Source organism: Macaca fascicularis, chromosome 16 (assembly GCF_037993035.2).
Source record: "Macaca fascicularis isolate 582-1 chromosome 16, T2T-MFA8v1.1".
NCBI classification, from domain to species: domain Eukaryota; kingdom Metazoa; phylum Chordata; class Mammalia; order Primates; family Cercopithecidae; genus Macaca; species Macaca fascicularis.
Genome location: NC_088390.1, coordinates 65,453,879 through 65,479,493, shown reverse-complemented (window position 1 = coordinate 65,479,493; position 25,615 = coordinate 65,453,879). Strand labels below are relative to the sequence as shown.

The following is a 25,615-nucleotide window of genomic DNA, read 5'->3' as shown; positions in this document are numbered from 1 at the left end:
TTGTCCCCAGATATGTTCTTGGAGTGCTAGCTATGTAAATACAGATTGAGCATTCCAAATTCAAAAAATTAAAATCGAAAATGCTCCAAAATCCAAAAGTTTTTGAATGCCAACATGACACTCAAAGGAAATACTTATTGGAGCTTTTTGGGTTTTCAGATTTGGGATGCTTAAGCAGTAAATATACAATGAAATACTCTAAAATCTAAAAAAGCTTCTAAGATCTAAAACACTTCTAGTTTTAAGTATTTCAAATACAGGATACTCAACCACCTGTATACTTAAAACTCATTATCCACAAAACCACAAAATTTATGTATACCATTTCATACCCACTAGGATGGCTAAAATAAAAATGATACACTATCAAAGTGTTGGAGAAGATACCAAGAAATTGGAGCCCTACTACATTGCTAATGAGATAGTGAAAAGATAGTGGAAAAGTTTTTGACACTTCCTCGAAACATTAAATACAAAGTTACCATATTACTAGTATATACCCAAGGGAAGTGTAAACATATGTCCACACAAGAACTTGCACAAAAATGTTTATAGCAGCATTATTCATAATAGCCAAAAAGGGAAATAACCCAAATGTCCATCAGCTGGTAAATGGATAAAATGTGATACATCTGGACAATGGAATATTATTCAGCAATAAAAAGGAAAGACTTCGGCCGGGCGCGGTGGCTCAAGCCTGTAATCCCAGCACTTTGGGAGGCCGAGGCGGGCGGATCACAAGGTCAGGAGATCGAGACCACAGTGAAACCCCGTCTCTACTAAAAATACAAAAAATTAGCCGGGCACGGTGGCGGGCGCCTGTAGTCCTAGCTACTCAGGAGGCTGAGGCAGGAGAATGGCGTGAACCCAGGAGGCGGAGCTTGCAGTGAGCCGAGATCGCGCCACTGCACTCCAGCCTGGGCAACAGCGTGAGACTCCGTCTCAAAAAAAAAAAAAAAAAAAAAGGAAAGACTTATTGGTATATACAACATGCATGAATCTTGAAAATAGTATGCTAAGTGAAAGAAGCTGGTCACAAAAGACCCCATATCGTATTATTTATATGAAAAGTCTAGAATAAACAAATGTATAGAGACAGAAAGCAGATTAGTAGATTCCTAGGGCTAGGCAGAGAGGAAATGGTGAGTAACTGCTTATGGGTATGAGGTTTCTTTTGGGAGTAATGAAAATGTTCTAAAATTAGATAGTGGTGATAGCTGCACAATTCTAAGAATGTACTAAAACCCACTAAATTTGACACTTTAGATGTGTGAATTTGGGCCAGGAGCAGTGGCTCACGCCTGTAATCCCAGCACTTTGGGAGGCCAAGACAGGAGGATCCCTTGATCCCAGGAGTTTGAGACTATCCTGGGCAACATATGGAGATCCTGTCTCTACAAAACATAAAAATAAATTAGCCAGGCATGATGGAGTGCATCTGTAGTCCCAGCAATTTGAGAGGCTGAGGTGGGAAGGATCACTTGAGCCTGGGAGGTCGAGGCTACAGTGAGCTCTGATTATGCCACTGCTCTCCAGTTCTGTGACAAAACAAAACCCTGTCTCCAAAAAAGGGGGGTGGGGTAAATTTTAGGGTATATGAATTATATCTCTAAGTCATTTTTAAAACCTCATTAACCAGCTTAAGTTTTCTTTTTTTTTTTTTTTTTTTTTTGTCTGTTTGTTTTTTGTTTTTTGTTTTTTTGAGACGGAGTCTCGCTCTGTCGCCCAGGCTGGAGTGCAGTGGCGCGATCTCGGCTCACTGCAAGCTCCGCCTCCTGGGTTTACGCCATTCTCCTGCCTCAGCCTCCTGAGTAGCTGGGACTACAGGCGCCCGCCACCACGCCCGGCTAATTTTTTGTATTTTTAGTAGAGACGGGGTTTCACCGTGGTCTCGATCTCCTGACCTTGTGATCCGCCCGCCTCGGCCTCCCCAAGTGCTGGGATTACAGGCGTGAGCCACCGCGCCCGGCCACCAGCTTAAGTTTTCATGGTGGTAGTGGTGATGAAAATATATAGTACATATACATATGTACGTGTATATGTATATGTTCATGTATATATACCTAAATGCCTTAAAGCAGGCATACTTGGTGCTGTTAAAGAATATATACCAGGCCGGGCGCGGTGGCTCAAGCCTGTAATCCCAGCACTTTGGGAGGCCAAGACGGGCGGATCACGAGGTCAGGAGATCGAGACCATCTTGGCTAACACAGTGAAACCCCGTCTCTCCTAAAAAAAAAATACAAAAAACTAGCCGGGTGAGGTGGCGGGCGCCTGTAGTCCCAGCTACTTGGGAGGCTGAGGCAGGAGAATGGCGTGAACCCGGGAGGAGGAGCTTGCAGTGAGCTGAGGTCCGGCCACTGCACTCCACCCTGGGTGACAGAGCGAGACTCCGTCTCAAAAAAAAAAAAAAAAAAAAAAGAATATATACCATACTTTTAAGGCATTTTGCTGAATTCCTGAAAATAGCAAAACATGGTAATTTTATGACAAATTAATTTGATATCCAACTATTTGGCCTGGCCGGGTGCAGTGGCTCCTGGGATTACAGTGGGATTACACCTGTAATCCCAGCACTTTGGGAAGCCAAGGCGGGCGGATCACTTGAAGTCAGGAATTTGAGACCAGCCTGGCCAACGTGACAAAACCCCATCTCTACTAAAAATACAAAAATTAGCCAGGCGTGGTGGCACGTGCTTGTAATCCCAGCTACCCAGGAGGCCGAGGCAGGATAATTGCTAGAACCCAGGAGGCGGAGGCTACGGTGAGCTGAGATCACACCACTGCACTCCAGGCAAAAGAGCGAGACTCCGTCTCCAAAGAAAAAAGTTAGCCCAGTGTTGTGGCATGCGCTGTGGTCCCAGCTTTTCAGGAGGCTGAGGCAGGAGAATCACTTGAACCCAGGAGGCAGAGGTTGCAGTGAGCCAAGATCATGCCACTGCACTCCAGCCTGGGCAACAAAGTGAGGCTGTGTCTCAAGAAAAAAAAAGAATTTGGGCCGGGCACATTGGCTCACGCCTATAATCCCAACACAAAAAATTAGCCGGGCATGGTGGTGGCACCTGTAATCCCAGCTACTTGAGAGGCTGAAGCACGAGAATCACTTGAACGTGGGAGGCAGAGGTTGCAGTGAACTGAGATCACGCCACTGCACTCCAGCCTGGGTGACAGGGAGACTCTCTCAAAAATAAGGATAAAAATAATTTGTATTTATTTATTTTTCTCTCAATTTTTCACTATCTGTAATTGGCATTAGTATCTAATTTTCTCTGTTACCAAATACTTGTTTTTTTCTTACTGAATAAAATTAATTTTCATCACTTACTAATAGGCATATGGTAAAAGAAAGAATTTACATCTAATGTTCAGTAACGTGGCTTTTCCTAACCATTCATCTATAATCTTCTTTTGCTGGGTAGTTTAATAATGAAATATTCTATATTCTCTCCTGGTCTTTTCTCTTACCTACCACCTGGTGATATCTTCTTGGGTGATCTCATCCATAAACATTAAACACTGAGACATGAATTAGGGTGACCTGCGCAAGCAACAACTACAGCATGATTACTTCAGTTAGGAAGGGGAGGAGACAGACATTAATGTTTTTTTGTAGAGGGAGGGGGAAATAAAACAGTGAGGAGAAGAGGCTGTGATTTTGGTATGCAGGACCATTGACATAAGAGGAAAAGGAGTAGTTGAGGTTTGAAGAAGGCCAGATTATCCTTAGACAGAAATAGTGGTGGAGATACAACACGTTTTGTTTTGTTTTGTTTTGTTTTAAGACAGGTTCAGCTGGGTGCGGTGGCTCATGCCTGTAATCCCAGCACTTTGGGAGGCCGAGGCAGGTGGATCACTTGAGGTCAGGAGTTCAAGACCAACCTGGCCAACATGGTGAAACTCCGTCTCTACTAAAAATATAAATAATTAGCCAGGTGTGGTGGCATGCACCTGTAGTCCCAGCGACTCGGGAGGTTGAGGCCCGAGAATCGCTTGAACTCAGGAGACAGAGGTTGTGGTGAGCCAAAATTCTGCCACTGCACTCCAGCCTGGGTAACAGAGGGAGACTCTGTCTCAAAAAAATGAAATACAAAAAGGTTCTTGCTCTGTCACCTAGGCTGGAGTACAGTGGCACAATCATAGCTCACTGTGACCTTGAACTCAAGCAGTCCTCCTGCCTCAGCCTCCCATATAGCTGGGACTACAAGCACATACCACTGCACCCAGCTAATTAAAAAAATTTTTTTTGCCCGGGCATGGTGGCTCATGGCTGTAATCCCAGCACTTTGGGAGGCCAAGGTGGGCAGATCACCTGAGGTCAGGAGTTTGAGACCAGCCTGACCAACATGGAGAAACCCTGTCTCTACTAAAAATACAAAAATTAGCCGAGCGTGGTGGCGCATGCTTGTAATTCCAGCTACTCGGAAGGCTAAAGCAGGAGAATCGCTTGAACCTGGGAGACGAGGTTGCGGTGAGCCGAGATTGCGCCATTGTACTCTAGCCTGGGCAACAAGAGTGAAACTCCATCTCAAAAAAAAAAAAATTTTTTTTTATGGAGACAGTCTGGCTATGTTGCCCAGACTGGTCTTGAACTCCTGTCCTCAAGCGATCCTTCTACCTCAGCCTCCCAAAGTGTTGAGAGTACAGGCATGAGCCACAACCCAGTTTGATAAATATTTACTGAGCATCTCTTTTGTGCCATAGACAACTATGTGTATGTTGCATAGTTAGTTACAAAGAAAGACTAAGCCTCAGTCCCTGTTGGGAGAACAGAGTTGCTATCTGGTGAGGGAAAGATGCCATGGATAATCTTTAGACCCTAAAGAGACAAAATCAAGTTTTCTCTTCAGAGCTGAGTAAATGTAGAACATGGGATTTTAGTGGCAATACAAAATATTCTGCCCTAAATTCTGCCTGTTTTCTGATGCCTGAAATCCCTTTACATGAGAAAAATGGGTTTTATTCTTTAAATGTAGATAATCAATTTTAAATACTTGAGAAAGATAGTAATCAGAATTATTCTTAGTAGAGTATACTCCATCAAATATAAACTCCTAGTGTCAAATTTTATTTTGATGGACGAGAGAAGCATAGCACTAAAAGATACAAAAAAAGATTTTGTTAAACCCTTGTATTATCTTTTGTTGTTAGAGAGCACTGTGAAGAAATATGTGTCTTATTCAACTCAATCACAATTGAGCAGGAACACTGTTGGTCTTCACTATTGACAGAATGATGACTATTTAAAAAGTTCTAACCACTATAGAAGGAAGCCGTATTTCTTGAGAGCCATTTTACGGATGATCTGCAAAGCCCAATTGCCATAGTTGCCATGTTTTAATAGACACTGAGAGCAGAATGTTTCTGCTCTTGAAATCTACACTTAAAGAGAAGTGGGTGGCTGTTGGGGTGTACCTTTTCTGCACATTTATAATCCACATTCAGATTTACCTGATTCTCATTTCTTTGGCTTAATCTTTTCAGCGATAGTAGAGCAATACTTTGTGTCCACAGTAAAACATATTTCTGCCAATATAATGCTGTTTAAGTTGTGTTTTAAGAACTGGAATGTCGGCCGGGCGCGGTGGCTCAAGCCTGTAATCCCAGCACTTTGGGAGGCCGAGACGGGTGGATCACGAGGTCAGGAGATCGAGACCATCCTGGCTAACCCGGTGAAACCCCGTCTCTACTAAAAAGTACAAAAAACTAGCCGGGTGAGGTGGCGGGCACCTGTAGTCCCAGCTGCTCGGGAGGCTGAGACAGGAGAATGGCGTAAACCCGGGAGGCGGAGCTTGCAGTGAGCTGAGATTGCGCCACTGCACTCCAGCCTGGGCCACAGAGGGAGACTCCGTCTCAAAAAAAAAAAAAAAAAAAAAAAGAACTGAAATGTCATTTCCATTTAGAGTGGTTTTTTACCCAAAGAGCCACAGTTAATGTGGATGGATACTTCAAGTACTGGATCATTTGTTAGGGTCTTGCCTTTCTACTGGTCTTCTGCTAAGTGTAATGGAAATCCCAGCCACCATGTGATTAAGGATCTGTGGGAAATGTTCCTTCCATTCTGTACTGTGCTGCAAATGTATACTATTGTGGAAAAATGCTGTTGATTTTTCAGGAAAACAAGATCTTCATATCTTTTCATTTCCGGTGGGGTTCAGTCTCCTTTTCTTGAATTAAGATATTTCCCAACTAAGAATGTGTTATGTGGCTTAAATTTTTGTTAATACCATTAGTAGTTCAATAAAATAAGCTAATTTATTAGCAGCTCTTCAGAAAGCGTATTGTGTAATTTTCAGAGATAAGTACATCTCATAGCTTTTGAGTCAGCTTAAATGGATAATCAAATCCATTTAAATTAGAATGTCCCAGTTTGGAGTCTAACTTGAATTTTTGTGTATGGTATGGAATTTGCTCAGACTTTGACAAGAGATTGATGACATATCTGCAGTGTTTGGTCTTGTGAGCTCTGCCTCTTCTCTCATAGGCAGGCATGTTGCTCTATTCTCACCTGAAGAAATTATCTAAAGTTGTGTTCCTCTTTAGAATTTAAGAGAAAAGTATAGGTACACTTCACAGAATTTCACATGGGTATTCCGTAACAAATGAGCCAGACATTGGTAGCCTTTTGGAATAAAATAGGCAATTTTGGAAAACCTGACTGATTAGGTCCTTGTGCCTTTATAGAAATTACTTTTTAGGTAGGAAGCTGAGAAGTTTCTGGCCAGCATCTTTTGCCATTTGGCCCAATTCTGTCTAGAAATAAGGGGTATCTGGAGTGGTAGCTAGGAGGACCATATTATATAACTTTAATATGTCCCTAATAAAGATATGAGAATACTTTATATCAAGCTTTCCTACAAATGGTAGAAAAATTTATTTGAGGAAAAACGAAGGATCTAATGTTTGAACTGAATTATTCACTGGACATTTACCAGATGCCCTCTGTAGACTTAGTGCTGTTTTGTATACTGCGGGGTTGATTATAAAGATAAGCTGTAGTCCCTGCCCCACACAGAGGGAAGGCAGTATTGAACACTTGTGACTTATTAAATGCTTTACATTTATTTTGACATTTAATCTTGTAAATCTGTAGATAGGTAGCCCTGTTTTTTAATGAGGGAGCTGGAACTCAGAGAGGTGAAATCATCTAGTAATAAGTGGATTGGCTAGTTAATTAATGGATTTGAACCCAAGCTTTCTGACTCTGAAGCTTTACACATACTGCCTTTTTTAAAGACAGGAATAACTGGTCAGAGAACAAAATACAATAGCTGCTAGGTGAACGATATGACAAAGCACCACTAGGGACAGTTCAGAAAGAACAGTCCCCTGTTTTGAAGGATCAGTGGAGACTGTAAGAATTTAGTTTGACCTTGAGTAGACAGGAGACACTTGGAGTTAGGCATTCTAGGTAAAGGAAAATATGAACCTTATAACCCATGTCTTGGCTGGGCGTAGTGGTGCATGCCTATAGTCCTGGCTTCTTGGGAGGCTGAGGCTGGGGGCATCACTTGAGCCCGAGAGTTCTGAGCTGTAGTGCGCTCTGCTGATTGGGTGTCTGCACTAAGTTCGGCATCATGTGATGAACTCCCAGGAGCGGGGGACCAACGAAGCTTCCTAAGGAGAAGTGAACCGGTTCAGGTCGGAAACAGAGCAGGTCAAAACTCCCATGCTGATCAGTAGTGGAATCACACATGTGAATAGCCCCAGCACTCCTGCCTGGGCAACAAAGTGAGACCTTGTCTCTTTAAAAAAAAAAAAAAAAAGTCGCCAGAACAGAATGTCCTCGTCTGAAAGAAACCACAAGTATACATACTCAGTTTGATAGGGTTTGCTGAGTCCTGTCTCTTAAGGTTGGGGTTAGAATTCTGGGGTTCTCAATTCTGCTTTTGAGACCGCAGACTTGACTGTAAAATTTGTAAATGTGATATTGGGAGCCTTTCCTAAGCTTTGTAGGGTATTCTTAGGATTTGCCCAGAGGGAGCCTGCAGTTTAGATTCGTTTTATTGCGTCATCCTATCTTCTTCCATCTCTGCCTCCAACCATGTTCCTGTGGTAGGAACTTGAGATAGGATGTCTTCAGCATGATGTGGACATGGTCCTGTTCCTTCAACTTCAGGGTTGTACAAAGTGGCTGCTGAATGGAAAGCCTAATCTTGACTCAGCCTGGGGACTCCATACTTTGATTAAATGATTGTTCTTTTGGACAGTGTCTTGTAGTTTGAAAAATGCTTCCTAAAAGTAATGAAATATTTGTAAGAGGGGAGGAAATGGCATGGGGAAATTTTCCAGTCTTAGCAGGTGGCTAGAGAGATGGCAGGCTGGGTGCAGTGGCTTATGCCTTGTAATCCCATCATTTTGGGAAGCCGAGGCGGGCGGATCACCTGAAGTCAGGAATTGAAGACCAGCCTGGTCAACAAGGGGAAACCCCATCTCTACTCAGCCGAGCGTGGTGACAGGCACCTGTAGTCCCAGCTATTCGGGAGGCTAAGGCAGGAGAATTGCTTGGACCCAGGAGGCAGAGGTTGTAGTGAGCCAAGATCACACCACTGCACTCCAGCCTGGGCGACATTAAAACTCTGTCTCAAAAAAAAAGAGAAAATGGCAGATATGAGAAGAACATTATATTCTATATAAATCTTGGTTAGAGAGCCTATTACGTGTTTGGGGAAGAAAAAACTAGGTTTGTGGCCAAAGGTAATCATATAATAGACCTGATAAGCCTTTTCTTTCTGCCCCATTCCCCTCAGGAGGATGAAATTAGAATTCATATTTATTCATATTTATTTAAAATAGTTGATCCTTTATCTTGAAGTGGTTTTATAAAAATCTTAATTGTGGGCTGGGTGTGGTTGCTCATGCCTGTAATCCCAGCACTTTAGGAGGCCGAGGCAGGTAGTTCACTTGGGACCAGGAGTTCAAGACCACCCTGGCCAACATGGTGAAACCTCGTCTCTACTAAACATATAAAAATTAGCCAAGCATAGGGGTGCATGCCTGTAATCCCAGCTACTTGGGAGGCTGAGGCATGAGAATTGCTTAAACCTGGGAGGCGGAGGCTACAGTGAGCCAAGATCGCGCCACTGCACTCCAGCCTGGACAACAGAGACTTCGTCTCAAAAAAAAAATTGTTAATTATGGGCAGTAATAGTTTTGCCAGCTGTTCATTACTTGAACTTCCCCCAAAATAAGGGCTCATGGAAACAGGACTGCTTTTTGTACCACAATGGTCTTTTCCAAAGTTCTGGAACCATTTTTCTGGAAGAAATACAGGTAGTTCCATTTTTCTAGGTGGGATTACTATGTCAGTCTGTGTGTATGTACACATATATATGTTGTACAGGTGCTTCCCTTCTCCCCAGCCCTTTTAGAGTTGATGGCTTTGTCCCTGATTGTTCAGTATAATAGTTTACAGATTCACTAAGAGAGCTTGTGTAGTAATGCTTGCTTTATTTTTTTTTTCTCTTCCACTCTTGTTTTATTTTTTACTTTTTTTTCTTTGTGATGTGACATTTTCAGCTGATGTATTGAAAGCAAATCCTTCTAATTTGGGAGCCCAGATCACAAGAGTGAGTTTTTCTACTAGTGTCTTTAGCTGTATATCTTTTTTTGTGTGTGTCTTTTTACCCTTCCCCCCTCCCAATTTAAAAAGATTCAAAACACATTTCATAAATACTAGGTAAGAAAATTCCTCTGTCTGTTGAACATCATGCCTTTCCACAAAGCAATGTCCACTTTATACTGGGTCAAATTCCTTTTCCCAATGCTGTTGTAAAAGCATAGGCTAATGTATATATTTTGTTTTGTTTGTGTCTTGTTATTATCTAATGTCTTGAAAATAATTTTATTTCTGTCTTTATTGCAGATAGATATGTCTGGGTTCTGTCACCAGTGTGTCATAACACTGTTCTTTTTTGGTTGTATTTCTTTTAAGGAAAATTATACAGTAGTTTCTGAAAATAAAAGACCCATTCTGTTATCTGGATTCTAAGTAATAAAGTCTTTGACTTATCTCTGCTCTCCCTCCTCATCCCCTGGATATTCCTCTCAGGGCCATGAAGGAATGCAAAGCCTCACATACTACTTTCAGCAGGCTGACCAGATAAAAGTGGTCAGACTGGTGAGCTCTAAACGTGCTAGCGCTGGAAGACCTCTCGGGTTTATTTAATAGTTACGGGAAACCTCTATTCATGCTAAAAAAAAAATGACACCTTTTTATGGTGAAATAAAAGTATGCTTTCTATTTGTTCTAATTCAAATAACCCCCCATGTAAGCTGTACATTGCTTTTCAAGATCTTACACCTGGGTAACTTTCTGTACTAGCCTAACCCCTTTCTGTTCTCTTTGGCTTGTGTTATTACAATTTATCTCATGTTCTGTTTGTCTAGTTTTGCATCCTGGAGGAGCAGGTCCCTTTCTTTCCTCCCAGTGTTCTAAAATTTGCTTGTTGCATTTGAGATCATTTTATTTTGCCTAATAAAGCAAATTATATGCTGTCCTAATTAGAAGTGTAGATACTGCAAGTGCTATACCCAAAGTAATCAGCCATTGTGTTTTCAGTTGCCATAAGAGAATATGATAATGTGTTCTACACTAATACTATGACTGTTGGTAGAGGGTCATGTCCTAAAGGCTTTGCTTTCTGATTCCCAAGTTACTGTAAATCATCCACCCTCTGTATCTTTCTTTCTTTTAACCCAGAGATTAAAAGATCTCAAGCAGAGAGAGTTTGCTCGAAATGTCTCTTCAAGATCCCGCAAGGATGAGAAAAAACAGGAAAAAGCCCTTCGGCGGCTCCATGAGTTGGCAGAGCAGAGAAAACAAGCTGAATGGTGAGGATATTTTTTATCAGAGGGTTCTACAGATAATTATAATCCTTAAAGTTTTAAATTATATATTTCAGATTATAATTTAAAATTTAAATTAAGATTTAAGAATTATAAACCTTGGGCCAGGTGCAGTGGCTTACCCCTGTAATCCCAGCACTTTGGGAGACTGAGGCAGGCAGATCACAAGGTCAGGAGATTGAGACCATGCTGGCTAACACAGTGAAACCCCATCTCTACTAAAAATACAAAAAATCAGCCGGGCGTGGTGGCAGGCGCCTGTAGTCCCAGCTACTCTGGAGGCTGAGGCAGGAGAATGGCGTGAACCCGAGAGGCAGAGCTTGCAGTGAGCCGAGATTGCACCACTGGACTCCAGCCTGGGTGACAGCGGGAGACTCCATCTCAAAAAAAAAACAAAAACAGGCCGGGCGCGGTGGCTCAAGCCTGTAATCCCAGCACTTTGGGAGGCCGAGACGGGCGGATCACGAGGTCAGGAGATCGAGACCATCCTGGCTAACACGATGAAACCCCGTCTCTACTAAAAAATACAAAAAAAAACTAGCCGGCTGGGGTGGCGGGCGCCTGTAGTCCTAGCTACTCGGGAGGCTGAGGCAGGAGAATGGCGTAAACCTGGGAGGCGGAGCTTGCAGTGAGCTGAGATTCAGCCACTGCACTCCAGCCTGGGCGACAGAGTGAGACTCCGTCTCAAAAAGAAAAAAAAAAAAACAGAAAAAAAAAAAAACAAAAAAGTGGCCAGGCGCGGTGGCTCACACCTGTAATCCCAGCACTTTCAGAGGCTGAGGCGGGCGGATCACCTGAGGTTGGGAGTTCAAGACCAGCCTGACCAACGTGGAGAAACCCTGTCTCTACTAAAAATACAAAATTAGCCAGGCATGGTGGCACATGCCTATAATCCCCGCTACTAGGGAGGCTGAGGCAGGAGAATGGCTTGAACCTGGGAGGCAGAGGTTGTGCCGAGCCAAGATCGTGCCATTGCACTCCAGCCTGGGCAACATGAGTGAAACTCCATCTCAAAAAAAAAATTATAAACCTTCAGTTTTTATTAATTGACAAATAATAATTGAACATATTCATGGGTTGCTTAGTAATGTTTCAACGTATATGTAATGTTTCAACACATATAGTGATCAGATCAAGGTAATTACCATATCCATCTCTGTTCTACTTTTTAATTCTATGAGATCAACTTTTTTTTTTTTTTAGCTTCCACATATGTGTGACAACCTGCAGTGTTTAATTTTCTGTTTCTGGGTTATTTTACTTAACATAATGTCCTCCAGTTCCTTAAAATGTTTAATAGATCCTTCTTTCAAACTAAAAGCATATCTATATACTTGTATAATATACTGATTAAGTATGTGTATTTTTGAGGCCATATTTTTCTTACTGTTTATGTGACGTAATGAAATTATATTTAAACTCTGTGCCTCAGTTTCCTTATCTGTAAGATAGAGATAAGAACAACTTAGAGTTGTTATGAGGAATGATTGAGTTATTACCTTGGAAATGCTTGAAGGGATGCCTAGCACATCAGAGATGCTCAAGAAATCAATAAATGATGACGCTATTACAATTATTCCCATTTTCTAACATTTATATTAAAAAGCACATACTGGGCATAGTGACTCACACCTGTAATCCCAGCACTTTGGGAGGCCAGAGCAAGAGGATCTCTTGAACCCAGGAGCTCAAGACCAGCCAGGGCAACATAGGAAGACCCTGTCTCTAAAAAAAAAAAAAAAAACTTAAAAATTAGCTGGGTATGGTGGCACATGCCTGTAGTCCCAGCTACTCAGAAGCCTGAGGTGGAAGAATCTCTTGAGCCTGGGAGATCAAGGCTGCAGTGAGCTGTGATCGCACCACTGCATTCCAGCCTGGGTGATAGAGCAAGACCCTGTCTCAAAAAAACAGTATCCCCTTTTTATTCAGTTTGGCCCTGGGGGTCGTTTTTTATTTGTTTGCTGTGGAGTAGGTTTCATAACACAGTGTAAGTATTTCTTGCTCTCCAAATCTGTTGAGTTCTCATTTTCCAGTAGCAACAGTTTAGATAGCAAGAGATTACACATTGGTGGGGCACAGTGGCTCACGCCTGTAATCCCAGCACTTTGGGAGGCTGGGGTAGATGGATCACCTGAGGTCAGGAGCTTGAGACCAGCCTGACCTACATGGTGAAACTCCGTCTCTACTAAAAATACAAAAATTAGCTGGGCATGGTGGCGCACGCCTGTAATCCCAGCTACTAAGGAGGCTGAGGTAGGAGAATCGCCTGAACCCGGGAGGCGGAGGTTACAGTGAGCCAAGATTACACCATTGCACTCCAGCCTGGGCAACAAGAGCAAAACTCCGGCTTGGGAGAGAGGAAAAAAAAGAGAGATTACACATTGTCTGAATATACTTGTCCCTGAGTTGAGGATAGCTATTAGCTAGGGTTTGGATAACAAGGACATCATACAAATAGGTATCTAATTCTGTTTAGTTCTTGATTTGGAATTTAAGGATATAGTGGGCCGGGCGCGGTGGCTCAAGCCTGTAATCCCAGCACTTTGGGAGGCCGAGGCGGGCGGATCACAAGGTCAGGAGATCGAGACCACAGTGAAACCCCGTCTCTACTAAAAATACAAGAAACCCCGTCTCTACTAAAAATACAAAAAATTAGCCGGGCGCGGTGGCGGGCGCCTGTAGTCCCAGCTACTCAGGAGGCTGAGGCAGGAGAATGGTGGGAACCCGGGAGGCGGAGCTTGCAGTGAGCCGAGATCGCGCCACTGCACTCCAGCCTGGGCAACAGCGTGAGACTCCGTCTCAAAAAAAAAAAAAAAAAAAAAAAAAGGATATAGTGTACACTGTATAGTGTACACACTACAAAAATTGCAGGCCAGATGCACAATGGCTCACATCTGTAATCCCAGTACTTTTTGAGGCAGAGGCCAGAGGATCACTTGAAGCCAGGTGCTCAAGACCAATCTGGTCAACATAACAAGACTCTGTCTCTACAAATTGTTTTTTTAAATCTGCCAGCATGGGCTGAGCGCAGTGGCTCATGCCTGTAATCACAGCACTTTGGGAGGCCGAGGTGGGCAGATCACAAGGCCAAGAGATCAAGACCATCCTGGCCAACGTGGTGAAGCCCGTCTCTACTAAAAATACAAAAATTAGCTGGGTGTGGTGGTGCATGCCTGTAGTCGCAGCTACTTGCAAGGCTGAGGGAGGAGAATCACCTGAACCCGGGAGGTGGAGGTTGCAGTGAGCCAAGATCGCACCACTGCACTCCAGCCTGGGCAACAGAGTGACACTGTCTCAAATAAATAAATAAAATTAGCCAGCATAGTGATGTGCACCTGTAGTCATAGCTACTCAGGCGGCTGAGGTGGGAGGATTGAGCCAGAAGTTTGAGACTGCAATGAGCTATGATCATGCCACTTCACTCCAGCCTGGGCAACACAGTTAGACCCCACCTCAAAAAAATAAAACTTTCAGGCAAGATCATCAGTTTAAAACTATTGAGGCTCCTTAATATTCCTTTTGTCAAAGATGAAAGTGCTCAGGTAACATTATGACCGTAGTACTGAATGCCCAGAAACTGCCACAAAACCAAAGCAAATGCTTGTTATGGTACCCAGGAGATAGGCATGGACTTTTTAGTTTATATGATAGACATACTGACCACAGACTGCCATAAGTAGCACAGTGGAAGTTTCTGTGTTTAACTCAGAATATGCACATTTTTAAAAAATGAAATTTGAAAGCATGGGGAAATTTTAATTTTTTTTTTTTAGAGGTGGGGTCTCACTAAGTTGCCCAGACTGGTCTTGATATCTTGGCCTCAAGCAATCCTCCCACCTCAGCCTCCTGAATCACTGAGATTACAGATGTGAGCCACCCTTGCCCAGCAAGAGTTTTTCTTTAATAGAATGAAATAAAACCGATGTGAATACATGTACAGCCATACATTAGATAACATACTAATGGATAGAATGATAAAATAAGAAATGAGATCTGAAATATAGTAACGATGCGCTACTTCAGTTGTAACATAAGTCTTACTTTATGAACTTTTTTTTTTTTTTGAGACAGAGTCTCGCTCTGTCACCCAGGCTGGAGTGCGGTGGCGTGATCTCAGCTCACTGCAACCTCTGCCTCCCAGGTTCAAGAGATTCTCCTGCCTCAGCCTCCTGAGTAGCTGGGATTACAGGCGTGCGCCACCAAGCCCAGCTAATTTTTGTATTTTTAGTAGAGATGGGATTTCACCATGTTGTTCAGGCTGGTTGCGAACTCCTGAGCTCAAGCAGTCTGTCCGCCTTGGCCTCCCAAAGTGCTAGAATTACAGGCATGAGCCACCGCGCCCGGCCTGTACTTTATTTTATTTTATTTTTTTTGAGAGGGAGTCTTGCTCTGTCACCCAGGCTGGAGTACAGTGGTGTGATCTCGGCTCACTGCAACCTCCATCTCCCAGGTTAGAGTGATTCTCCTGCCTCAGCCTCCCAAGTAGCTGGGATTACAGGTGCGTGCTACCATGCCCAGCTAATTTTTGTGTTTTTAGTAGAGACAGGGTTTCACCATGTTGGCCAGGCTGGTTAGGAACTCCTGACCTCAAGCAATCTGTCCACCTTGGCCTCCCAAAGTGCTGGGATTACAGGTGTGAGCCACCACACCCAGCTTTTTGTACTTTAGACAGCTTAAGAAAAAACAGTAATAACTGACTGGCCCTGGGAATTTGGCAGGTTAACAGAATGAGTCTTTGTCTAACCTCCTCTGAGAAAGTCGCGTTTGTTAGTATAGGACTAGGGAATATGACCACCACTCACTGTCTTTGAGACCTACCTATAATGAATGATAGGATATAAGAGATTAGTATTTTATAAGGTTTATGGAATGTAGTCCTAAACCTGCTTTTTCTTTGCTTTTTATTTTTCTAAAATGTCATGTAGTGCACCTGGAAGTGGTCCCATGTTCAAACCAACCACAGTGGCTGTAGATGAAGAAGGTGGAGAAGATGATAAAGATGAATCAGCTACAAATAGTGGCACAGGTGCCACTGTTTCTTGTGGCCTGGGATCTGAATTTTCCACAGATAAAGGAGGCCCTTTCACTGCAGTACAAATCACTAATACCACTGGACTGGCCCAGGCTCCTGGGTTAGCCTCCCAAGGCATCAGCTTTGGCATTAAGAATAATCTGGGGACCCCATTGCAAAAATTGGGAGTGTCATTTTCTTTTGCCAAGAAGGCTCCTGTCAAACTCGAATCAATAGCATCAGTTTTCAAGGACCACGCGGAGGAAGGGACCTCTGAAGATGGAACAAAACCTGATGAGAAGGGTTCTGACCAAGGACTGCAGAAGGTAGGAGACTCTGATGGGAGCAGTAATCTTGATGGTAAAAAGGAGGATGAAGACCCTCAGGATGGAGGGTCCCTTGCCTCAACATTATCCAAATTAAAAAGGATGAAGCGAGAAGAAGGAGCTGGGGCTACGGAGCCGGAATATTACCACTACATCCCCCCAGCACACTGCAAAGTAAAACCTAATTTTCCCTTCCTACTTTTTATGAGAGCCAGTGAACAAATGGAAGGTGATAATAGTACACACCCAAAGAATGCCCCAGAGAGTAAAAAAGGCAGTTCTCCCAAGCCTAAAAGCTGCATCAAGGCGGCAGCAAGCCAAGGAGCAGAAAAGACAGTTAGTGAAGTCTCTGAGCAGCCGAAGGAAACCAGCATGACCGAGCCCTCAGAACCAGGAAGCAAACCTGAGGCAAAGAAGGCCTTAGGAGGGGATGTAAGTGATCAGAGTTTAGAGAGTCATAGTCAGAAGGTTTCAGAGACCCAAACGTGTGAGTCCAACTCTTCTAAAGAAACCTCTCTGGCCACCCCAGCAGGGAAAGAAAGCCAAGAAGGACCCAAACATCCTACTGGTCCCTTCTTCCCAGTTTTGAGCAAAGATGAAAGCACTGCCCTCCAGTGGCCATCAGAACTATTAATTTTCACCAAGGCAGAACCCTCCATTTCATACAGTTGTAACCCTTTATATTTTGACTTTAAACTTTCAAGGAACAAAGATGCCAGAACTAAAGGGACAGAAAAACCAAAGGATATAGGAAGCTCCTCAAAGGACCATCTCCAAGGCCTAGATCCTGGTGAGCCAAATAAAAACAAGGAAGTGGGCGGAGAGAAAATAGTACGTTCCTCAGGAGGCAGAATGGACGCACCTGCTTCAGGGTCTGCCTGTAGTAGCCTGAACAAGCAGGAGCCTGGGGGTAGCCATGGGTCTGAGACAGAAGACACAGGGAGAAGCCTTCCCAGCAAGAAAGAACGATCTGGGAAGTCCCACCGGCACAAAAAGAAAAAGAAGCACAAAAAATCCAGCAAACACAAACGTAAACACAAGGGTGACACAGAAGAGAAAAGCTCTAAGGCAGAGTCGGGGGAGAAGTCTAAGAAGCGCAAGAAACGAAAACGAAAGAAGAATAAGTCATCAGCCCCAGCAGATTCTGAACGAGGACCCAAACCAGAACCCCCTGGGAGTGGCAGTCCTGCACCTCCAAGAAGGCGGCGACGAGCTCAAGATGACTCCCAGCGGAGATCCCTCCCAGCTGAAGAGGGGAGCAGTGGCAAAAAGGAGGAAGGTGGGGGTGGTAGCAGCTCCCAAGACCATAGTGGGAGGAAACACAAAGGTGAACTTCCGCCTTCATCCTGCCAGCGAAGAGCAGGCACCAAACGAAGCAGCCGGTCTAGCCATCGGAGCCAACCCAGTAGTGGAGATGAGGATAGTGATGATGCTTCCTCACACCGACTGCACCAGAAGTCTCCATCCCAGTACAGTGAGGAAGAAGAAGAAGATTCAGGCAGTGAGCATTCCCGCAGCCGCTCAAGGTCAGGCCGGCGCCATTCCTCACATCGTTCTTCCCGGCGTTCTTACTCAAGTAGCTCAGATGCCTCTTCAGACCAGAGCTGCTATAGTAGACAGCACAGTTACTCAGATGACAGCTACAGTGACTACAGCGACAGATCACGAAGGCACTCCAAGCGCTCCCATGACTCGGATGACTCAGACTATGCCAGCTCCAAACATCGATCAAAACGGCACAAATACTCATCTTCTGACGATGACTATAGCCTCAGTTGCAGCCAGTCCCGAAGCCGATCTCGGAGTCATACCAGAGAGCGCTCAAGATCCCGGGGCCGCAGCCGAAGCAGCAGTTGTAGTCGTAGTCGGAGCAAGCGGAGAAGCCGTAGCACCACAGCCCACAGCTGGCAACGGAGCCGGAGCTATAGCCGGGACCGCAGTCGCAGCACCAGGAGCCCTTCCCAAAGATCAGGCTCCAGGAAGGGATCATGGGGTCATGAGAGCCCTGAGGAGAGGCATTCTGGGCGTCGGGACTTCATTCGTTCTAAGATCTACCGCTCCCAGTCCCCCCACTATTTCCGATCAGGCCGGGGAGAAGGTCCTGGGAAGAAAGATGATGGCAGAGGAGATGACAGTAAAGCAACAGGTCCACCTTCCCAGAACAGCAACATTGGCACAGGAAGAGGGTCAGAAAGTGACTGCAGTCCTGAAGACAAGAACTCTGTTACTGCCAAACTGCTACTGGAGAAGATTCAGTCAAGGAAAGTGGAGAGGAAACCTAGTGTGAGTGAGGAGGTGCAGGCCACCCCTAATAAAGCTGGGCCCAAGCTCAAGGACCCCCCACAAGGTTACTTTGGGCCCAAGCTCCCCCCATCTCTTGGCAATAAGCCTGTCCTTCCACTGATAGGGAAGCTCCCAGCTACCCGAAAGCCCAATAAGAAATGTGAAGAGTCTGGCTTGGAAAGGGGGGAAGAGCAAGAACAGTCAGAGACAGAAGAGGGGCCCTCAGGGAGTAGTGATGCCCTATTTGGGCATCAGTTCCCTTCAGAGGAAACAACTGGCCCCTTATTAGACCCACCCCCAGAAGAGCCAAAGTCTGAAGAAGCTACTGCTGATCACCCTGTGGCTCCACTAGGCACCCCAGCACACACTGACTGCTACCCTGGGGACCCAACCATCTCCCATAACTACCTCCCCGACCCCAGTGATGGGGACACCCTGGAGTCCCTGGATAGCAGCAGTCAACCAGGCCCTGTGGAATCCAGCTTGCTGCCGATAGCACCAGACCTTGAGCATTTCCCCAGTTATGCACCTCCCAGTGGGGATCCTAGTATTGAGTCAACAGATGGGGCTGAGGATGCTTCACTGGCCCCCCTGGAGAGCCAGCCCATCACCTTCACCCCTGAGGAGATGGAGAAGTACAGCAAGCTCCAGCAGGCTGCTCAGCAACACATCCAGCAGCAGCTTCTGGCCAAGCAAGTAAAGGCCTTTCCAGCCTCAGCTGCCCTGGCCCCAGCCACACCAGCCCTGCAACCTATCCACATTCAGCAGCCAGCTACAGCCTCTGCCACCTCCATCACAACTGTTCAGCATGCCATCCTACAACATCATGCTGCCGCAGCTGCTGCCGCCATTGGCATTCACCCCCACCCCCATCCCCAACCACTTGCCCAGGTGCATCATATTCCCCAGCCCCATCTGACCCCCATTTCCTTGTCCCACCTCACTCACTCAATCATCCCTGGCCACCCTGCCACCTTTCTCGCTAGCCATCCCATCCACATCATTCCCGCCTCAGCCATCCATCCTGGGCCTTTCACCTTTCATCCCGTCCCACATGCTGCCCTCTACCCCACCCTACTTGCCCCACGGCCTGCTGCAGCAGCTGCCACTGCCCTCCACCTTCACCCACTACTTCACCCCATCTTCTCAGGTCAGGACCTGCAACATCCTCCCAGCCATGGCACATGAGTTGGGGGATGGGATCCTAGGTAGGGCCAGGGGAGGAGACCCATAAATGTTCCCTTGGGGCTGTTGAGCTATTAATACCAGCAAGTAGAAGCTGGGATGGGCAGTGTCTGACAGCCAAAGAATTGAGTTTTGGCTCACAGGGGTGGGTTTAGATTTGAAGTTTGCTTTCAGTTTACTATCAGGGATTTCTTTTTCCTGTCCTCCTCTCAATTTGTCCCTCCCTCTCCTGTGTTTCTAAGCTAGGGAACACCAGTAAGTGCTACCCACCCCTCTGCAGCAACATCTCCAAACTGTCAAGTTTAGATAATCCCCTCCTCCCTCTGCTTTTTTCCTCTGCTCTTGCCTTCTATAAATTTTAAAACATTTTCCTCCTCTCTGGCCAGTGGGTTGTCACCAAAGCACTTGATGTGGGCCCATCTGGTCTTGCCTTCTCAGCGCCACAGGGAAGGCCAAGCTGTTCTAGTGGTGGAAGTGCCACCACTTTGGGGTAGTGTCTTTGACATCCTTGGTGACGTTATGTTATCCCAGGTGAGGTGGAAAGAGTCTCACCTGGAACCTGATATAACTCAGGCTGCAATTCCATCCAGTTCCCACATCAACGGAGCCACACATTTGGCACTATTATCCTGGTGTCCCTCATCCCAGAAGAGGCATCTCCATATCCCAGAAAAGAAGATCCTATCATGAATAAAAGCTGTGTGGAACATAGAGTTGCCCATGTGCTTTCCCGGAGAGGAGCTCATGTGTCTGAAGTGAAGGGTATATTTTCTTCTGTTGTGTTGATGTTTCCTTCTTAATTTATAGGATTTTTTTAATGTAAAAAATTGCACTGAACTCTATAAACGTAAATGCTGCTTTTTGTAGCTCATATAAAAAAGGTTCCATATTTGTAGTATACTGCAATAATATTTTTTACATCCAGCTCTTTAAGTGATCCTCGTTCTGGTGGCTTTGTGTAAATATGTTTGCCCTAGTTGAATTAAGAAACTTTAAAGGTTATAAAATGAAAACAAAAAATAAAATATTTGTTTTCTGCTAGATGCAAAACTGACTAAGCATGTATATTTTACCAAGCTTATGTATTTTTTGAAGTTATGAACTATAAAATGTTAAAACATTTTTTGCTGGGACAAAATGTTAAGTAATTTGCAGTAAGTAGTGCCCCCAGTATTGGGATTTTTGAGCTAATGGGCAGCAGTCAGCCGGGGGCTTCTGAGGGATACTCATCTTTAACAGTCTCCCTCATGTACTTTTGCTGTTTTACACGGAGAAACAGGTGGACCCCACAGAGGAGAAGGAGGGGACTCAACAGCTTTATTGTCTGGAAGCAGTGAGATTTGGTGATTGTCTGGGGGGATTCCTGGGTTTCCCTGGGTACCTTGTTCAAGGCAGTCAGTCCATTTGCCTTCCTAGTACTTAGCCCCCTCTGACAATTTTTTTTTTTTTATGTGCCTTTTGGGTTGGTAGAAACTGAAGCAGAAGTAGGCTGGAGGATGAGTTGGGACAGTCTTCTTCCTTTTGTTGGGAGGTGAGCACACTTACAGATACTTCAGATTATTTTGCTTCATAGTTTCCATGCCCTCTGCCCAGCTCAGTTTAAACAGTAAACGTTCCTTGTTTCTTTTCTCCTATGACACTGACAAGAGGAATTACCACCTCAGCCTCTTTTGCCCCTCTTCTTGCCTTTCACCCAGGCTCTCAGCCCCAATTAACACACTGACCCAAAGGGGCTTGTATTGCAGGTCCCATCTCCTTTGATGAGGTTAACAATTCCCTCTTCGGCATTTTCCTAACTATTCCTGTGGCTAGAATTGGTTGGTTGGTCACTTGACAAGAAAAACCATACTTATCTGGACCAGGGCTCTGTGTTCCTGCCTTCTCAAATTCTCAGAAAAGTGTTAAGTTTATGAAAAGAAAGTGGCAGGCAAGCGCACTCTTGACTGCCCTCCCACCCTCCTACCTGTTCAGTGCTCCTTGTCTGATTCAGAAGCATCACTTCTTGTATAACTGGCACTGGAAAAACGAAATCATCTGTGTAAGTGAAGGGACTCATTTTTCTTTGCTTTCAGCCCATGTAAATAAATAATACAGTATTAACATTTTTGTGCTGCTTCCCATTAGCTTGTAGATTGAGCCATACTCTGGCTGCCTCTTTACCTTCCTCGGGGCATTTTCTTTAACTTCCAGAATAGTGATTTTAAAACTTAAAAAAAAACAAAATAACCTATCCTTACTTACAAGCATAACAGATTGTATTTAACTTTATCACATATGATAGAGATATATATGCTGTAAAATGAGGGAAAGGAACTTTCTAATAAACCAATGATTTGTGGAAACTTAGCAGAGTCTGTCGTAATTTTTGCCCCATCCACTCAAAGTTGGGTAGGGTTGGAGGTGTGGGTTATAAATAACATCTTGTTTGCCGGGTGCGGTGGCTCAAGCCTGTAATCCCAGCACTTTGGGAGGCCGAGACGGGTGGATCACGAGGTCAGGAGATCAAGACCTTCCTGGCTAACACTGTGAAACCCCGTCTCTACTAAAAAAATACAAAAAACTAGCCGGGCGAAGTGGCGGGCGCCTGTCATCCCAGCTACTCGGGAGGCTGAGGCAGGAGAATGGCGTAAACCCGGGAGGCGGAGCTTGCAGTGAGCTGAGATCCGGCCACTGCACTCCAGCCTGGGCAACAGAGCGAGACTCCGTCTCAAAAAAAATAAAAATAAAAAAAAATAAATAACATCTTGTTTGAAGTGACCAAGGAATAGATTCCTGTGAACCAGTATGAGATGTTTGCAGTTGTGCTTCTGAAAGCTCAGGCTATGCAAAGAGAGGAAAGATGATGGTGTGGGAGGAGGTAATAGTAGTTAATTTCTCTCAGTTGTAGGTAGATGTATTGGAATGTATGCCTCCTTTCCACTTCCTCTTTCCCACAAGAGGAAAGATTTCCTTCCATTTTAGGTATATAATCTGTGTGTAGTAGAATATATGGTGTATATCTAGGTGCCTACTAAATGGGTGTGGAATTTCTGGCTTTGAATTTTAGGATTTTGGACTACTTTAAGGGCACTAAGATGACAAGAATCATCTGCCGGACTTTCATCCTCCAGGTGGAGTTCTTTGTGCCAGTCTTCAGTTACTCTCCTAGCCCTTTAATACCACTACAATGTTTGAGCACCTCTACTTGGTATAAGGAAATATGGCTTAATTGTTACTGAGAAGATAAAACCCCTACTCTTCCATATCAAAAAATCACAAAAGAGGCAGGGAAAATTTAGCATCGAAAGCTACCATAGAGTTATAGTGATAAATTAGTTTTCCCTCTCAACCTCAGCCTTTCAAGAAGAAAAGGCTTTCTTTCCTACTCTCTTTTGATACATTTCTTTCCTACTCTTTGATACATCTGTGTTCTCCCTTTGATTAAAGAGAAGCTATTCAACTTGAACCTGGGTTTGAGTGCTCAGATCTGCCTATATTCCTAAAATAGCAAAGATCCTTACCCAGAAAGAAATGACCACCTTGGCCTGAAACATGAAAGTACTCCCTCTTCACCCTTGATGACTAATTCAGGCCTCGTCAGCCATTTCCATTCTTACTTGCCAAAGACAGCTTCACTCACTTCTACCAACTCATATCTCAATTATTGCAGCATTTTCCTCGGTGGCCTTCCTGACTAGAACCTAATTCCCTGTTCTGTGTAAGCTTACTGGCTTTTCAGAATCTGAATGCAACTCATTCTGTATTCACTGCTTCCCAGTAAAACTGTGATCTCTGAGAGAACAGGGAGTGATTCTTATATCCCCCCCGCAGCACTCAGTGTATCTCGCGCTTAATACATGGTAAACATTTTGATTATATGTTCAAGAATATGAGCAAAGTGGCCAGGTGCAATGGCTCATGCCTATAATCCCAGCACTTTGGGAGGCCAAGGCGGGAGGATCTCTTGAGCTCAGGAATTCGAGGTCAACCTGGGTAACATAGCAAGACCCCATCTCTACAAAAAAAACTAAAAATTAGCTGGGCGTGGTGGCACAAGCCTGTGGTCTCAGCTATTCATGAGGCTGATGTGGGAGGATTGCTTGAGCCCAGGGGTCAAGTCTGTAGTGAGCCATGATCAGGTCACTGCACTGCAGCCTGGGTGACAGAGCGAGACCCTGTCTCAAAAATAAAAAGAATATGAGCCAAGTACAACACCATTAACTGAGGATTGTGCATCAGAATTGAGCCAAAAAAAAAGTTCAAAAATGCATTTTTTGGTTTGTGGTTTGTGTGTTTTTTTTGAGATGGAGTTTCACTCTTGTTGCCCAGGCTGAAGTGCGATGGCGCAATTGTGGCTGACCGCAACCTCCATCTCCTGGGTTCAAGCAATTCTCCTTCTCAGCCTCCCAAGCAGCTGAGATTATAGGTGTGCACCACCACGCCCAGCTAATTTTTGTATTTTTAGTAGAGACAGGATTTCGCCATGTTGGCCAGGCTGGTCTCGAACTCCTGGCCTCAAGCAATCTGCCCACTTTGGCCTCCCAAAGTGTTGGGATTACAGCTGTAAGCCACCATGCCCAGCAAAAAATAAAAATAAATAAATTGTTTTTAAGGCATAGTCTTTCTCTTGCCCAGGCTGGAGTGGAGTGGCAAAATCATAGCTCACTGTAACCTAAAATTCCTGGGCTCGAGTGATTCTCCTGCCTCAGCCTCCTCAGTAGCTGGAACTACAGGTGTGCACTACCATGCCTGGCTAATTTTAATTTTTCTGTAGACACAGGGTCTCACTATGTTGCCCAGGCTGGTCCCAAACACCTGGCTTCAAGCAATCCTCACTTTGGCCTCCCAAAGTGCTGGGATTACAGGCGTGAGCCACCACACCTGGCCTAAAAATCTTTATAATTTTCTTTTCCTCTCTTTTTTTTTTTTTTTTTTTTTTTTTTTTTGACAGAGTCTCACTCTGTCGCCCAGGCTGGAGTGCAGTGGCATGATCTCGACTCACTGCCACCTCTGCTTCACAGGCTCAAGCAATTCTCTTGCCTCAGCCTCCCAAGTAGCTGGGATTACAGGCATGCACCACCACGCCCAGCTAATTTTTGTATTTTTAGTAGAGACGGGGTTTCACTATATTGGCCAGGCTGGTCTCGAACTCCTGATCCACCCACTCGGCCTCCCAGAGTGCTGGGATTACAGGCATGAGCCACCGTGCCTGGCTAAAATCTTTATGATTTTCCATCTCCCATGGATTAAAGTTCAGATTCCTTAATACAGTATTCAAGGACCTTCAGTAATTAGAACCCCCAAGCTTTCCTTTCCCACCTTGCACCTCAGTCCACCCCTTTAAGCACTCTGCTATGCTGAGTCAACTACTTGTCCTTCCCCACCTCTGTGTTCCTTTGCTGCTCTCATGTATTCTCTATGCCTAAAAACCCTTTCATTCTCTAACAAAAGGCAACTTGAACATGAGTTCAAGTGCAACCCATGTTTGAATCTTAGTTTTGCCATTCGTTGGCTGTGTAAATGTGGGCAATTCACCTAAAACTCTTGTGCCGCAGTTTTGTGTTTATAAAATGGGCATTAATAGTACTTATTTCCTAGGGTTGTTATGAGGAACAATGATAGATGACTTTGGTAATCTGTATATTTTTCAAGGTATGCTTTACTGTCTCTGCTGCGGTTATGTGTGTTCATGTCTTTTTTTTTTTTTTTTTTTTTTTGAGACAGAGTGTCGCTCTGTCGCCCAGGCTGGAGTGCAGTGGCCGGATCTCAGCTCACTGCAAGCTCCACCTCCCGGGTTCACGCCATTCTCCTGCCTCAGCCTCCTGAGGAGCTGGGACTACAGGCGCCCGCCACCTCGCCCGGCTAGTTTTTTGTATTTTTAGTAGAGACGGGGTTTCACCATGTTAGCCAGGATGGTCTCGATCTCCTGACCTCGTGATCCGCCCGTCTCGGCCTCCCAAAGTGCTGGGATTACAGGCTTGAGCCA

The 25,615-nt window shown here is 44.7% G+C and overlaps 1 protein-coding gene across 27 annotated transcripts in view; it reads left to right on the top strand.

Moving 5' to 3' along the window:
• GPATCH8 (G-patch domain containing 8) overlaps nt 1-21,992 on the top strand; it is a 107,832-nt gene extending 85,840 nt beyond the window's left edge. For 16 of the 27 annotated variants that reach the window (XM_045374674.1, XM_074019844.1, XM_005584432.3 and 13 more), the window contains 3 exons: nt 9,517-9,566; nt 10,700-10,830; nt 15,771-21,992. In XM_045374674.1, coding sequence (XP_045230609.1) covers nt 9,517-9,566; nt 10,700-10,830; nt 15,771-19,653 — 4,064 coding nt within the window. In that variant the 3' untranslated portion in view covers nt 19,654-21,992. The remainder of the gene's footprint in view (nt 1-9,516; nt 9,567-10,699; nt 10,831-15,770) is intronic. The other 11 variants (XM_065531676.1, XM_005584433.3, XM_074019845.1 and 8 more) reach the window with 1 other exon arrangement.
• Nucleotides 21,993-25,615: the final 3,623 nt, after the last annotated feature.